Genomic DNA, 16,380 nt, shown 5'->3' with positions numbered 1-16,380 from the left:
GAGCTTTTAGTTTTATCTCAATCCTTGTATCTTTGCGAGTGGGCGTGGACTTTCTATAAATGCAAGGGTGGTTCCAGTAAACAAGTGCCATGATTGTCATTTTATTTTTAAACTACCAAATCCATACACAAATGTTTCTACTCCACCTACTAGGGCTGCTTCCTTCCCACCGCGTCCTTCCTTGTGTGTCGGAGATATAAAGCGAGTGCACCGGAAAAGAACGGGAACTGGGTCGATCTATTCTATGGCGAAGCATCCGAAGCATAACTGCACACTCACACGATCTTTGCCGAGAGATAGGAGCATTCGGTGGAACCGGTGAACTACACTTGCTTCTGGATAAATGTGTGGGACAGAGGGCTCGTGGTACCTGCTGCCCACCCTTCCTCCTTTGCTTTGAGAACCGTGTGAACGGAGAAGTGCATCAATATTATATCTTGCCAAAATCATTCTCCAGTGCAGCTGAAGCTTCCCAATATATACTTGTGAGAATCGTGGGCTGTTAACGAATCCCGTCAACGCCCAACCAATGATATGCCAATATCGATTCAATTTATAACTTCCGAGACAGTTATATCTGTTGAGTTGTGCTTCTTTATCCCAATATTCTATTTTGTGTCACTCACTTCAGAAGGAAAGAGCACGAACATGAGAAAATAGCAATTCAGTATCTCATTGGTAGACATATTCAATGATGATAGGACAAAAGCACTGGGGTCTGGTAGCTTTCAAAGATTTGTTGAGATTGTAATATTTCATGAGGTCCATATTGATTTAATTAACATATGTTATTCCTGATATGATGTAATATAGACTCTATCTATGCTCTGAACATGATGATTTAGGCTCCATGTTTTTAGGGGTTAAAATCCTTAACTCACTTTGTTTATTCGATTGTGTTCACCTCATGTTTTTCTCAAAAATTCTTATGTTTCCAATCAAACCTAATTCATTAATCATGACCTATAACACCAGCTTGAAAAATTAGTGAATACCTGATTAATGTATTCTTCTATCCTTATAAGATTCCTCTTCCCTTCAAAAACTTGAGGTAATTGAAGAGATTGGCGGACCATGTATGACCTAAGCTGTCTTTCTCCTATCTGAGATATCTATCCAGAATTTTATAGCTATAGTTTCCCATAATGTATATGGTAAATAATCTCTGTTCTTGAAGGTGCACTGGAAGTGGAGCCAGAGAATCACTAGACTACTTATTCAGTGCTTGGAATCAACAGAGTACATGGAGATTCGCAATTCTCTTATTATGCTGACTAAAATATCCAGTGTTTTTCCTGTTACTCGGAAGAGCGGTATCAACCTTGAAAAGCGGGTAACGTATTTGAATGGAAAAAAATTTCTTGATCGAATTATTGTTGGATTTGCTTTTAGATGAACAAATTGCTTATTCCATTTCTTTTTGCACAGGTGGCTAAAATTAAAAATGATGACAGAGAGGATCTCAAAGTTTTGGCCACCGGTGTTTCTGCAGCTTTGGCTGCTAGAAAGGTAACTGTGAAAGGAAACTTCATTTCATCCTTATTAAGAAATGAGTTAATTTATGGTGTTTATTGAGGCTTTCTATTACTTGTAGCTGAAAAGTTTTGTAGGTAGTTTTGATTTTTTTTAAAAGTATGTTAGATAAGGAATCTTGAGAGATGCGACATTTTTCTGTTATTAGAATATGTGTTCTTTAAGGTTTTAGAAAGTGATTTTATACTTCGCAGATGTAAAATATTGTTGGGGGTGAATATTTAACGTTTAATAATTTAGTGATACTTTGTTTGATTCGAAAAAAAAATAATTTAGTGATACTGAGAGCACATTGAGTCTGAAAGTGGATGAAAGATAATTTTGACAGCGAATTAGAACGAGCTGCTTCTAGACTTTTGACGCTGGGGTTGTGAAAATTTTACTTGGCAGCCACGCCACCAAAGAAAAGTAGTTGCAAATGTTTTGTATGCTCTGAGGAAAGCCATCTCTCGACTGCCTTGTAGTGGAAATCTTAATATTAGATCGTATTTATCCAGATTAGCTTATTTAATTATATATTTCAGATCAAATAGTTGCCATCTGGATTTAGTCTGTAATTGTATTGTGTGGATTTTTTTTAATAGGTAATGATACAATTTTTATATGGACCTATCAGCTTATTTAATCTACCATATTTGTTATTGGCAGCCTTCATGGGTGACAGATGAAGAATTTGGCATGGGTTATCTGGACATAAAGCCTGCTCCAGCACCTTCAACGAAGCTTTTATCAGGTAATGCTACAACTGTGCAAAATGGTACTGGAAACCTTTCTCAAATCGAGCAAATTGGGGGTAGAGCAGTTTCTGCAGGAAACTCACATTTAGATTCCGGGAATTCTGCCAAAGACTTGAGAAGACACGATGGTAAGAATGAACGAACAGAAAGTACCTTGTTGAAATCTGAGCTGCAGCTTTTGAAATCGAATGTTTATTTCCATGGTTCTGATCAATCTTCTGTGTCGTCAATGGTTCACAAGCTGGAACATCGAACACGGTTGATGTTCTAAAACAGGTGGAAGAATCTGCAAGTAAACATTTGGAAGAAACCACAAAAGTTAATAACAAGTCTTCAATGGATCCTGAGGTAGTGAATGTATATATATTTATTTTATTTGAACTATGAATGAGAATAGGAGCTGAATCTTCGGATTATATTTGTTGTTTTCGCTTACAAATTTCGTTTGATTGCTTAAGTGCTTTTAATATATCATTAACTGGATATTCAGATTTATAAAAATTTGTTGCTTGTGACATTCAAATTTACCGTACCTTTTATGCCATGACACGACCTTTGTTTCGTTTCTGTTGTGGTGAGTTGGAGTTATGCTTGATAGTTAAAGTTGTTATTAAACAATTGCAGCATCTACTAACAATTACGTGCCATCTTTTAGGTATTAAATTTTTTTCGGAAAGGTGCGAAAAGAGTATTTAGGATGCATCCATTGCTTCATTTGGCTCTTTAATAAATCATTTTTATTTTTTAGATTTTGACTGCGATTCTTGGAGTCTAGACCTGATAGTATGGGTGAGGTTACTAGGCACGGTCTGGTACAACTTGATGATTGAACATTCTTATGCATGAAGTTGGAGTGCACATCCATCAGTCATCAGTTTTTTTTTTACTTTGTAAAAATCCATTTGAACATTGAAATAATTATCATTTCATCCTCTGAAATTTTAGCGTCATCCAGGTCCGCTGCACTCTGTTTTATTAACTTCGGGTCAATTTGGATGCAAAAGCCTTAAGTATATGGATTCTGTAGTATAAAAGAAAAAGCTTTTCTTATGTGTTATAGAGAAACTGAAGTACACCCAAAAATCACATTGTCAGGCTTCTGGAAGAGTGCTTTCTTGAGCATTATTCTAAAACAGCTTTTGCATTTGAAGACAATCATTTTAAAAAGGCTTTCTTAACTTTAAAAAGAACAAGGAAAGTGACTTTTCTGTTAAAAAAAAATTGCATTTCTTTAAAGACGTGATCTTTTTAAAATTTTGATTTTTAATACATTTAATCCACACTCTCTTAGTATATTTTGTATGTTATCATTAGGATCACGAACTCACATTTATTATTACTGAACTGTATCTTCTTATAGATGCGTGTTTCGTCTTGGCTCAAATTTACTTTCTAAAAAATGTTAATCTGAACGCTTTGGAATGCTCTCGTGGAATGTAGGTTCGGCCTCTGGTAAAAAGATCTGTTACAGCGGGATCTCTTGGAAAGCAACCAAAGCATGATCTTATCAAAGATGATGGTAAATCTGGGAAAGTTCTTGGCAAAACTTCAGGTTTTTCCTCTTATGATAAAAATCCATCCACTTATCCCATTCATAGCAGTCATGTTGTGGAATGCCGATTTTTTTCCTTTAATTTCAGGAAACGCGAACATGAGTGCTGCTTCAGCTAAAGGAACAAACACATCTACACGATCTTCTGATCCCCACATCGAGACAAAGCCAGATATTGTGAATTCCAAGTTATCGGATTCAAGGGTTTCTGGTGGAAAGGATGATGATATTGAATCTACAGAAGTGCACAAACAGCCTATGTCTTGGTCTATTCACTCTCCCAGGCAGGAAAATAATTTGAAGTCTGAGAAACCACTGAAGAGACTCAGTCCAGCTGAAGAGCATGACAGGCTAAATAAACGTAGGAAAGGGGAAAGTGATGTGAGAGACTTAGATGGGAGTGACATTAGAATACTTGAGAAAGAGAGACCAAGTGATGCACGATCTGCTGATAAACTTCAACCAATAACTTTCGAAAAGGCAGTCTCCGATGAACTGAGCAGTAGTAGGGTCATGGATAAACCTGTGGATAGGTCAAAAGATAAGAATAGTGAAAGATATGATAGGGATTACAAGGACCGGTTAGAGCGTCCTGAAAAGTCACGTGGTGATGATTTGTTGTCTGAAAAATTGAGAGACAGATCGCTGGAAAGGCATGGAAGGGAACGATCCCTTGAAAAAGTCCAAGAGAAGGGCACTGATAGGAATTTTGATAGGCTCGGTAAGGATGATAAAAATAAAGATGAAAGAAGCAAAGTACGGTACAGTGAAGCATCTGGAGATAAATCACATGTAGATGATAGATTTCTTGGCCAAAGCTTGCCTCCACCACCACCTCTCCCTCCACATGTCATCCCCCATTCAGTTAATGCCAATAGGAGGGATGAAGATGCTGATAGACGATTTGGAAATGCCAGACATCCACAAAAGCTTTCTCCTAGGCATGAAGACAGAGAACGCAGAAGATCTGAAGAAAATACTTTATTAATACCGGATGATTCAAAACGGAGAAGAGAAGATGAATTTCGAGATAGAAAACGCGATGAGCGGGATGCATCAACTACGAAGGTAGCTGAATGCGTTGGTTTTACTACAATCTCTCTTCCTTTTTATTATAAACTTAATTGGCAAGCCTGGCCAATTGCTTTTATGCTCTTTTTTTTCTTGCTTAGTTTGTTGACTCCACGCATGTCTGTAGCTCTACATATGGCCAAAGCTGCTAAGTGTCAAACAATCTACCTTGCTATTCTTTTTGTATTTTATATTCTTGACTGCATCCGCATGTTCAGTAAAATTTGAGATCTAGATTTATAGTAGCATGCAACCCATGGGCTATTGCAGAGGTGCAAATATGTAACGTCAAGCTCGAGTAATCAACTAATTGATGTTCAAGCTTGATCAAGTAGTAAATTTTGAGATCGCGTCACATTACTGGAGCATGAGCTTCACAAGTTCAATTTTTCAAACAACATCGAGCTCGATTTATAAAATTAATTTGAATGATTTCACATTGTAATGGCTACAACATAATTCAAGCTTGAGTTGCTAGACTGTATAACTTGAGAAAATTATTTGAGCTCGTCTCAAGCAAAGTATTTTAGCTCGATCAAAACTAATCGTGGGATGTACTTGGACTTAGCCATTTTTGAGCTTCTCACGAGCTAATCGAGTTTTAGGCATAATGAGCACCTCAATACACTTTTACTAGGTTAATGGCACACTGATAGTACAGTGTAGGGATTGGCTAGTGGTTGAGGCTTTCATCAACCTTGGTCAACACTCATCTTGTCAGTCAATTTAATGTTTGCTATTCATACAATATTTTATACAATCCCTTGGAGCTTTTATCTGTTGGTGCATCTGGTTTGGAGAAAACAGTACAAATAGCTTTTTAAGGAGTGGGGAGTGGGGGGATGATGTTGTGGAAGACTTTAGAACTATTTGCCGAAATTCTTGGAGTTGAGAGTTACTGAGCTATCTTTCCAGATTTGCGAATGTTGTTGAAGAGACATCTTTGCCTTCAATATTTCATCAGTCCTGGTGTATTTAATTTTTAGTCTAATGAGAGAGCTGCATTCAGAAATGCAGACCACAAGTAAAAAGATTGACGGAATGGTAATTATTATTAGCATCGATGGCTTTTATGCTGTTTCAACCTAGTCGGACCTGTTTAAAACCAATGCTATTAACAGTAAGTTAATGTTGTAGGATTGGTTCATAGGTGCATTATAAGAGGGAAAAGAACTTTACAATTTTTGCTTTTGTCGGAAGTATAAAATGAACGTGTGGGAAAGAATAAAATTGATCTTATCCTTTGCATACTCTGTTCAAAGCGTATTTTCCTTACAGGCGTACTAAAATCTGAGGGGTATGATGGGTAATCATTCTTTGTATGTTATAGTTACATTGGATGCAGACACTTACGACTATAATTTCCTACTTAGGTGGACGATAGGGAGAGAGATAAAACGAACATTAACAAGGATGATATGGACTCAACTTCTAAGAGGCGTAAACTCAAACGAGAGCACATTTTGTCAGAGCCTGGAGAATTTTTACCAGCACTGGCACCGACACCACCACCTCTTTCGATTAATCTGTCACAGACACATGATGGAAGAGACAGAGGTGATCATAAGGGTGTAATGGTCCAACGCCCAGGCTATATAGATGAGTCAGGCATGAGGATACATGGCAAAGAAGCAGTCAGCAAGACAACAAGGCGTGATATCGATCTGTATCCTTAGAAAATCATGCTTCATTCATCTATGCATTTAACTCAATCTCATAATATATCCTCACTCTTAATATTCGGTGATATGGCATATGAGTAGTGATATTGTGATATTGCTTCCCTTAACTATTGCTTTAGAATGTATGACAGAGATTGGGATGAAGACAAGAGGCAGAGAGTCGAACCAAAGAGAAGACATCGTAAGTAAAGGAGATATAATATAGCGAAGTGGAACTTGACAATTGACGGCACCTGGAGTCTCTGCTTGATACTGATATCTGCTCTGCTCCGCCCTTTGATGCTATTTGTTCAGTGTCTTCACCACTAATTTTGTCTTCCCTCGTAGTTCCTTCGCATTGTCGTATCGAGCTTGTACTTTTGATCTACTCGCTCTGCAGCTTCCCCTTGATGCTATTTGTTCAGTCTATTCACGACAAATTTGGTCTCGGTTCTTAGTTCATGCACATTGTTCATCGCTATCGAGCTTGTAGTTTGATTTGTCTTCCGCGTATTTGAGGAATATTATATTTCTTTCAAAGAATGTATTCTTTGTTGAAAACCTATTTCGTATGTACCAAGTAAATTTTGAGAGATCATACATCTATGTAAATACACAGTTCGAGCTCTTTACAGCAAGAAAGAATCCTGCATGATTTGAACTTGGAGCCTTGTGGTCTTTTCATGGTTCTAGGTCAAATATGAGTTTTCATTATTATTTGTATCAAGTCGAGTGGGTAGATGTTTTTCTTATTTCCAATCTCTGTGTTTGCAGAAAATTGATTTAAATGTTATGTTCTGCGGCTTCAAGTTTGAAGTAGAATACTGAATCAAGTTTGAAGTAGAATATTTTGGCTAGGAAATGAAGTTTGAAGTAGAACAGTTTGGCTTTGAATAGCAAATTTTGGTATAGATACTGAATTAGCACTTTCCCCCGATATATGCTACCATACAATCTGCGAGAAAATCATGGCATTCTACGTGAGAGTAGATTTACCGCAAGCCAATTGTTAGCAAAAGTTGTATATATTTACCAATACATGTTGCATAGATAACCTTTGAATATGCAATGCTGCACGAAAGATGTGGTTGATGGTTGCCATGAAACGCATATTTTAACCATTGTGTATTCTAGATAATGTTTTTAGGGGTAATTGCATGGGTGCTCCTGTGAAAATTCTAATAGGCGGTAAAACCCCTTGTGAAATTTTAATCAGTTATTATGTTTTTTTTTTGATTTAATGGCTCACGTGCCTCAATCTCACTTTTAATATATTTGTAATTATCAAATGACATTTATACCCTTCATATATAAAGGTAAGAATGCGGTCGTTTTCCTAACTTTACACAAACCTTATCCCCAAACTGAGAGTGAAAGAGGGAACCAAAAACCCTAACTGACTGCTACGATGCTTCTAATTTTTCTCCGTCGAGTGTTTGTGGTCAATCATTGATGTTCTCGTTGTGACGAAGTCCGCAGTGAGTTTTATTATTTTTCTTTTTTTTTTTCTTTTTTTTTTGTTTGTATGTATGAGTATGAATATGTGTATGAAGTTCGAGGTCTGGTATGAAGGTAGGATTGAGTTAAACAAGAAAGCATCGTATCCTAAGATAGTTTATAATGGTGGTTCGAAGCATGTGTTTGAAAATGTGAACTTTGATAGGTTTAATTTTATAGATTTGCATGGTCTCTATGTCCTCTGTGGTGGTAACAAGGTGAATGTGAATTTTTTTTTTAGAATTTCTTGATATAGTAATAGAACATGGCCTAGTAGAAATATTTGGAGATAAAGACTTAGCAGACATGTATTCATACTGGAAAGATTCTGATTCTGTTACCATTTGTATTGAGGAAATGCCACCACCTCTTGAAATACTAGACCCCGATGGAAACTTAGTAATGGTAGAAGAATCTTTGAATTTAGGACCTATAGGATATCTTGAATATTCTGATCATTGTCTTTTGCTGTAAATGAAGATAATCATTGTCTTCCACCAATCCATTGAGCCAGAAGTCATTTTCAAACTACTTGTCTATCAGATGTTGTAGTCAATAATTTGTGTGAGTCCTTTAACAGTTACATCCTTGATGATAGGGATAAGCCCATTATAACAATGCTAGAGCATATTAGAAACAAATTACTGACAAGAATACAAATGAAAAAGGCTGGAATGGAGAAATATGGGGAGAAATATGCCCAAACATAATTAAGAAGATCAATAGGAATAAAAAGTTTTCCAGATACTTCATTGCTTTGTACTTGGGGAGTGTGAATATCAGATTCAATACTTGTCTTCTCAAGAAAATCTGAGTCAGTATGTGGTGGATTTGTCGAATAAAACATGTACAAGTGGCATGTTCCAACTCTGTGGGTTCCTATGTTCTCATGCATGCACTGCCATTGGTGAAAGGCCACAGAGGTTAGAAGATTATGTGAACAAATGCTATGAAACGTCCTAGAACTTCTACTGAAATTTTTTTTTTTAAACTCTCTAACGATGAAATAATGAATATAAATATATATATGTCCATACATATATATATCGTACTTAAAAATAACTTTACTTAATTTAAAATACAAATACACAAAAGATACAATAAAAGTACACGCATGCAATGAAATACTTAAAAATAATTACTAAATAATAATTTATAAGAATGCCATAATAAAATTCCTAAATAATATTTCTTTCACAAAAATTCATAAAAACTTAGAAAATAAATACTTAAATCTAAAATCCATGCATATACTAAAAATCTATAATAATAAAACCTATGCGGAAATAAATGTTCTAGTCTCAACATAAAATTCATAATAGAGCGATGGTCACGGGTACTAGCCGCCTGGATACTCATACGCCCTCGCCGCCAGTCGGGAACACATTATCCTTATTGAAATTTTGCTCACCTGCACCATTTAAATCACGTTCTATCCTTACATAACAAAATGAAACCACACACAAGCACACATCATATAAAATACGTGAATAATAATTATACGTGCATGATCTTAAAATTATATGCATATAAACATAAATAAATAATCATACTTCTAAATCATCATGCTATAACATAATTCATCATACTTTATAATTTTCGTAAAAATAACATATCATGATTTCTTAGTTCTCAACAGGTCGTATCCATGTCGGTGGCATCATACTGAGCGATTGATCAATCTATAAACCAACGTACGCGGCGGTGGGGTTTCCACCTCTGTGCTGCCACTTCACCAGCCCTCTCAGCTGGTCATAATCTCATCATACTTATACATCATTAGGAAGGTCACCGGGCCCAGGTATCCCGGCCTCCAACCACATCACTTTCCACCTTCACTTCAACTTCCATAAAAAAAAAATATTTTTCTTAACATACATTTAAACTTATCATAAAAATTCTTACATGATGAATGAACTTGAAAATTCTCACATATTTCTTTATTTTCATGAAAATTCGCCCGTAAATATATATTTAATTTATTTTCTTAAAAAAAATCATACTTATATATCTAATAAAAATGCATGCATGAATTAAATATATATTTACGGACATTTATTTTTCCAAGGACATGTTCGAGCTGCTAACCACTAGACTTAAACTCAAAAATTCATAGACTGACCCAAAAACCCAAAAGCCCAATCTGACCTGGCCCAATTAGCTTCATGGGCCCCCAGGACCATTAGAAACTAATGGGCTCACTTAAAACATAATTTAGGCCCATCAACTTATTAATTTAAAGTTAAATTAATAAAATTATTAACTAACCATTACTATAAATTAGACCGATAAAATTATTAACCCGACTCAACTTGACCCAATAATTTTCATGGATCACATGGCCCATGAAAAATTAGTGGGTTCACCTTAATAATTATTAAAGCCTATTAATTTAGTCCAATTAATTAATCAAGCTCAACCCATAATTTATTAACTTGAACTCTTAATTAATTAAAATAAGAGACTTAATCCCAAATAATAAAATCTAGACCCGGACTAAAAATATTTTGACCCATCAAGACTTGACCCAACCCGGACTCGGACCCAAAGACCCGAGCCCGGCTCACTTGAAACCATCGAACCCGACCCTAACCTATTCTCAAACCCCCTTGCGGCAGCTGCCGCCTTAGCCCCTTAAACACCTTGCTCCGGCCACCACCGACCGGAGCTCCGGCACCTGGACCACCCCAGGGTCCAGGTGCAACCCCAGCCTGGGGCCTGGCTCGAGCCAATCCCTGCTTGGCTCGGCCACAACCCCTAAATCCCAAGAAACCCCACGCAGCCCCTCCCATGGAGCAGCCCTTACTCCCCTTAACTTTCTGACCAGCTCCGGCCACCCATGGCCGGAGCTCCGACACCTGGACCACCCCAGGGTCTAGTGCAAACCCTGGACCAGGCCTGGCTCGAGCCAAGCCTTGCATGGCTCGGCCAAGGCCCCTAAACCCCATGCAAGCTGCGCAGGCCCCTTTTCTGGACAGCCCATGATACTTTGCATGTTCCGACCAACTCCCTCTGCCCGCCTAGCTGCTGTCCCAGCCCCTTTTCCCTTGGTTCCAGCCCTTCCAGGTGTGAACCACCTTGCCTAAACCAACCCCTATGAACCCACCTAGACCCATGAACGATCAGCCAGCAGTTCGAACCAAACCATGTCCAGAAATAGGGCAAAACCGAGCCATGAAGTGAAAAAACGTGAGGAACATGCATGAACTTTAATGTTTTCTTTTCTAGATCATAACACATGCAATATCAGATCTTGTAAGCATAAAATCTTTGTAATATGATTTAAATGGTGGCCAAGAATGGATTCGAGACGTGCCTTGATAATTATTTAGACAAAACGACGTAAACGACGCGTATCGGGCTCTCCGGGACGAACGGATCTTCTAAATAATCCAAAAACCTTCAAAGATCGGCTATGAGGCTGGGAAAACTCTGATGGAACGTGAAAATGGTGGAGAAGAGGGTGATGGTGGCGGCTAAGAGGTGAGGCGTGGGTTTGGGAGGGATTTAGGGTAAAATATTTAGGATAATTTAGGTTAAATAATTAATAGATAATTAGGATAATTAAATAATCTAATTTTAAAATTTAAAATACATTCTAATTTGATAAAACTAAGTAAATCCCGAAATTATTATTAATGAGATTTTTAAAGCTTAATAAAAGTCATTAAAATGACTTATTTTGGGTAAAAACGGACATATAAATATACATATATATAAATACCATAATTTTCTTAAAATATTACCTTAAAATAATATTTTAAGGCTCCTAAAAATCTCATAAAATATTTTGGGTGAAAACTAACATCTCGTCCGTCCACGGTCCCGCCTACGCGATCATAAAATAAACTTTCTCAAATAAATTCATAAATAACATCATACCGATTTAAATGCCGAAATAATATTTAAAACATGCCAATAAATCACATAATTCACATAATAATACATAAAATTAATTTAACACATTTTCACATTATTTTAAAATTATTAAATCTCCTAGTTATGCATGCGGATTTACGTAGCAAATTTCCGGACGTTACATGCTATCGAAAGGATATATACTTGAAGGTATATATTCTCACATGATACGTGCTGTTCCTGGACAATTTAACTATTTGAAGAGACCATGACAACCATTGACTGCACCAACATTTAAGAGACAGAGAGGAAGACCCATAAGATTGAGAAGGAAAGATGTTGATGAGGGCAGTAGAGTTTCTACAAGGAAAGGGCTTACACAAATGCACAAAATGTTTGGAACTTGGCCATAATATCACATGTACCAATCCAATTCACCCAAGATCTAAATTATAAAAGGTAAACAACAAGAATAACACTGAAACATAATTGATGGAATGTTTGTTATCTGTTTTGACCATTATAACTACTAAAATTGCAGGGGCAGGAACATGAACAATGGGGCATGCAATTTGATGATCAAGATTCACATCCAATGTCTAGTGTTTCCAAGAAAACAAAGTGTGCCCCGGTTAGGCAATCAAAACATGGTTCAAGTAGACCTCAACATGAATCTTCTAATGCATCTCAGTCAAATCCTGAGGTAATTCTTCAATTTGATTATTTAAATTGTAATTGTCAGTAACTTTTTAAAAATTACTTAGGGATTACTTTGAGCTTTGTTATTATGCATGTATGTATGTTTGATTTATCAAACTGGAACAAATACTCAAGGGTTCACTATTCACAGGACTTGGAGAATGTTGCAAGAGGAGTGCAGATGCACAATTTTTACAGGGCAAGTGCCAATGAAATAGCAAGTGGAATGGGAAGTGTAAGAACGAAAAGTTCTACTGCAAGTGTAGGTGAAAAATCAAGAAGGAAAAGTACAATGAGAGATGAAGTCTCCAAATCAACAACAGTTTCTGAAGCTACAAGGCAAAGAGCTAATGCACTCCTAAGGTCGGGAGTACAAGTGCAGTAGCTTCTGCAAAGATAGACTAAGGGAATGTAGGATTTTTGATGTTTTGTATTTTTTCATTGAATGGATTGCCTTGATGTTGAGTATCAAACATTAAGATGGTGTTAAAATGTACATGAAAAATGCTCCTTTTTGAATGGATTGTCTTGCTATTGGTTATCAAACATTAAGTTGAAGTTGAAGTTGAAGTTGAAGTTGAAGTTAAGATGTGTATGAAAAATGCTTCTTTTGTATATTTTTATTTCTTTCTTGATGTTTCTGTTGGGTTCTCTTTTTTTGATTGATGATTCATTTTTCCCATTAACCATCGATTATTTTCCATAAAGATGCTAAACAAAAAACAAATGATGTACTTGGAATAATACACACACAAATGATGTACACCATTATACCATCATTAACACCCACAATCCAAATGAAATTTCACACAAAACAAACCACCATCATCTTCATTAATACTGAGGAGTACACTTATTAGAAGACTACATCCTACATATGAAGTGACCCAACCCGAATCACCTACTACTAATCAGAAACTTAAGCATGTAATTAAACAATAATTAAACATAATCAGAGTAATTGCGGAAATAATATAAAATCCTGAATCCGGAAAAATACAACCGATAAATAAAATCCAAATAGTACAACCCAATCGAAATAACTTAATAAATAAAACCTAGTGTCTAATCCTGCAATCCTTTCATGGTCACCATCCATTCTCCAAATCCTCAGGAGAACAACCTGCAACTGCCCCGTCGAATGGGGTGTCCAGACAATAAAAAAAAACTGGACGTGAGCGCTAAAGCTCGGTACACTAGTACGGGTAAACATACAAATATGATGCATGTAGTGTAATGATCAGGCATCATATCAGGGTGGACAAATCAGAATCTGCTCAGACTGGTGCCTAGGATATGAGCTGAAATCTCAGAAAATCAAACCACTGGATTCAACCGCTCACTCCTAACTTGACGTGGACCAGGATGTCACTTAGATCACTAGAGTCCGCTCGACCCATCGGTCACTGTGACTCTCAATGTCAAAACGTCCTAACAAGGGCTGAGCTCTCTACAAATCTAGCTTATCTCAAAGGAGATACATGCTTTTTGAATCCTGACTTTTGGTGATAACAAAACAATACTTTGTTGTTTAGTCGGCCGCCATTTATTTGTATAAGCGGCTACGTCAACCGAACAAAGACATATCTACCGACGTCATCCAAAGCATGCAAAGCAGCTACGTCAACCGAACAAAGACATATCTACCGACGTTAGCCAAAGCATGCAAAACAGTTGTACGTCAACCGGACAAAGAACACATCTACCGACGTCAGCTAAAGCTTGTCAACCAACGAATAATGCAAACAGTTGTATGTCAAACGGAACAAAGACATATCTACAGACTGAGATATCTACCGAACCTCAAATACAAAAAGCTACATGTTACATTTCAAAGTTACAGTTTCCCAGATCTCAGAAAGTGACAAGACAACTGAAAAGCAAACGACGAAGCATTTAAAGATTCATCTGATAAAGTGAGAAAGCCTTAAATATCATTTAATGTGAGCGACACATTGAATAGACAATTAAAGGCGCTCCCAGTATAAAATATTCAGAAAGCTTTATTAGTAGGGCAATCTTACAGTTGGACAAAAATGAAAGACGTTGAAGACAAAGGCTATATATATCAAAGCCTCTCTAGACAGAAGAGACGACACAACAATGCTTATTGAGAATCTGTCTATCTGAGCTCTCAAACCTATCTTGAGTACTCGACCGCTCAAAGAGAAAACCCTTAGCTTAAACAGACTTATCCGATCTTTGAAGAGATCTTTTCAAGGGTTGCTCAAATCCAGATATCGTTTGAAGAACGCTACCTGATACAAGGATTTGAGAAGTCTTAAGTCCTCGAGAGACTAAGACAATCATCATCACCATCTGAAGAAAAGTTTGATAAGAGCTTTAAATCTTATCACTATGAATCTAGGAGTTCGATATTAGGCATTGGATAAGTCCTAATTTGGATTGGGTGTATTGCAAGACGTTTTAATAACCACAGTCTTCTAGTGAATCCTTCCGAGGTGGAAGAAGGGGTGACGTGGGAGATTGAGCTCCGAACATCCAAGAAACATATATGTGTCTACTTACGTTATTGCATTGCATCATTCCATTGATATCATCTAGCATATTAAGAGCTATTTTCGCACTAATCTTAGTTGCTCTTATATCTCTAGTAGGCTAAAAGAAAACCGGTCGAGTGAACTAACATTTACTCAACCATATTGCATTAGATTTTAAAGATTATCATTATTGTGTATTCACCCCCACTCTACACACGATATCGATCCCCATCAAGTGGTATCAGAGACGGTTTTTCTATTTAGCTACTGATATTCATCATGACTTCTTTAAATAAAATTCCTATGTTCTCTAAAGAAGATTATGATGACTGAAAAATTCGTATGCAGGCACATCTTTCTGCTCGAGATGATGACATGTGGTACGTTATCACTGACGGACCCATGAAGATTCTCAAAGTCAACAATGTTGTAGCCATAACAGGAGGAGAACCGCAGATGGTCGAGAAACCCAGAATGGAGTGGACTAATGAGGATAAGAAGAAAGCAAATCTTGATAGCGTGGCCAAAGATATACTGTACAAGACGCTTGACAAAAATATGTTTAGCAAAATCAAGGCGTGCTCAACCTCCAAAGAAATTTGGGAGAAACTCACTCAACTGTGCGAAAGGAACGACCAAACCAAAGAAAACAAACTCACTGTAGCAATACAGATGGTTGACAACGTCAAGATGAAACCAGGAGAAACAATGACTGAGTTTGACAAAAGATTCAGCAATATTATTTGTGAATTAATTGCTCTTGGAAAGATATACACTAATCGTGAAAATGCTTTGAAAGTTATGCGAGCCCTACCCAAAGTCATCCGAGGAAAGCGAGGAAGAGCAAGTTCAATGTCTCATGGCTAACTCCATACATGAAGAAGACGACATTGAGGTTTACACAAGAGGAACACTGAATGAGATGGTCACTGAGTGTAATAAGCTTTCTATATCATTCGAGGAAGCAAAAACAGAAAAAAACATGTCTCATTGATAAATCAAGGGAATCTAGCTGTTTACAGCAAAAAGAACTTGATGGTCTAAAGACTAAGCTAAATCTGTTAGCTGCTGAGAATGATAATATAAAACGAGTATTCCAAGCTACTTTATTTGAAAATCAAAAGTTTCTTAAAACAATCAATGCTTGGAATAAGGCTTCTGTCTCTTTGGATAAGATACATGAGAACCAGAAACAAGCAAGTGATAAAACCGGTCTTGGATATGGATCAAATGAATGTACTGGCTCAAAAGAAAATACTCAATCGTACTCT

The 16,380-nt window shown here is 36.9% G+C and overlaps 2 protein-coding genes across 3 annotated transcripts in view; both read left to right on the top strand.

Moving 5' to 3' along the window:
• LOC140881535 (THO complex subunit 2) overlaps positions 1 to 7,222 on the top strand; it is a 33,129-nt gene extending 25,907 nt beyond the window's left edge. For both annotated transcript variants that reach the window (XM_073286921.1, XM_073286919.1), the window contains exons 27-34: positions 1,178 to 1,333; positions 1,429 to 1,509; positions 2,182 to 2,398; positions 2,512 to 2,618; positions 3,711 to 3,822; positions 3,911 to 4,890; positions 6,267 to 6,559; positions 6,695 to 7,222. In XM_073286921.1, coding sequence (XP_073143022.1) covers positions 1,178 to 1,333; positions 1,429 to 1,509; positions 2,182 to 2,398; positions 2,512 to 2,618; positions 3,711 to 3,822; positions 3,911 to 4,890; positions 6,267 to 6,559; positions 6,695 to 6,764 — 2,016 coding nt within the window. In that variant the 3' untranslated portion in view covers positions 6,765 to 7,222. The remainder of the gene's footprint in view (positions 1 to 1,177; positions 1,334 to 1,428; positions 1,510 to 2,181; positions 2,399 to 2,511; positions 2,619 to 3,710; positions 3,823 to 3,910; positions 4,891 to 6,266; positions 6,560 to 6,694) is intronic.
• Positions 7,223 to 15,511: 8,289 nt separating this feature from the next.
• Positions 15,512 to 15,976, top strand: LOC140879264 (uncharacterized). The gene has a single exon (XM_073282944.1). The coding sequence runs from the start codon at positions 15,512 to 15,514 to the stop codon at positions 15,974 to 15,976; it is 465 nt and encodes a 154-aa protein (XP_073139045.1).
• The last annotated feature ends 404 nt before the right edge of the window (positions 15,977 to 16,380 follow it).

The sequence above is a fragment of the Henckelia pumila genome, chromosome 2, assembly GCF_033568475.1.
Source record: "Henckelia pumila isolate YLH828 chromosome 2, ASM3356847v2, whole genome shotgun sequence".
NCBI classification, from domain to species: Eukaryota; Viridiplantae; Streptophyta; class Magnoliopsida; order Lamiales; family Gesneriaceae; genus Henckelia; species Henckelia pumila.
This window is presented reverse-complemented; position numbering and strand designations above follow the sequence as displayed.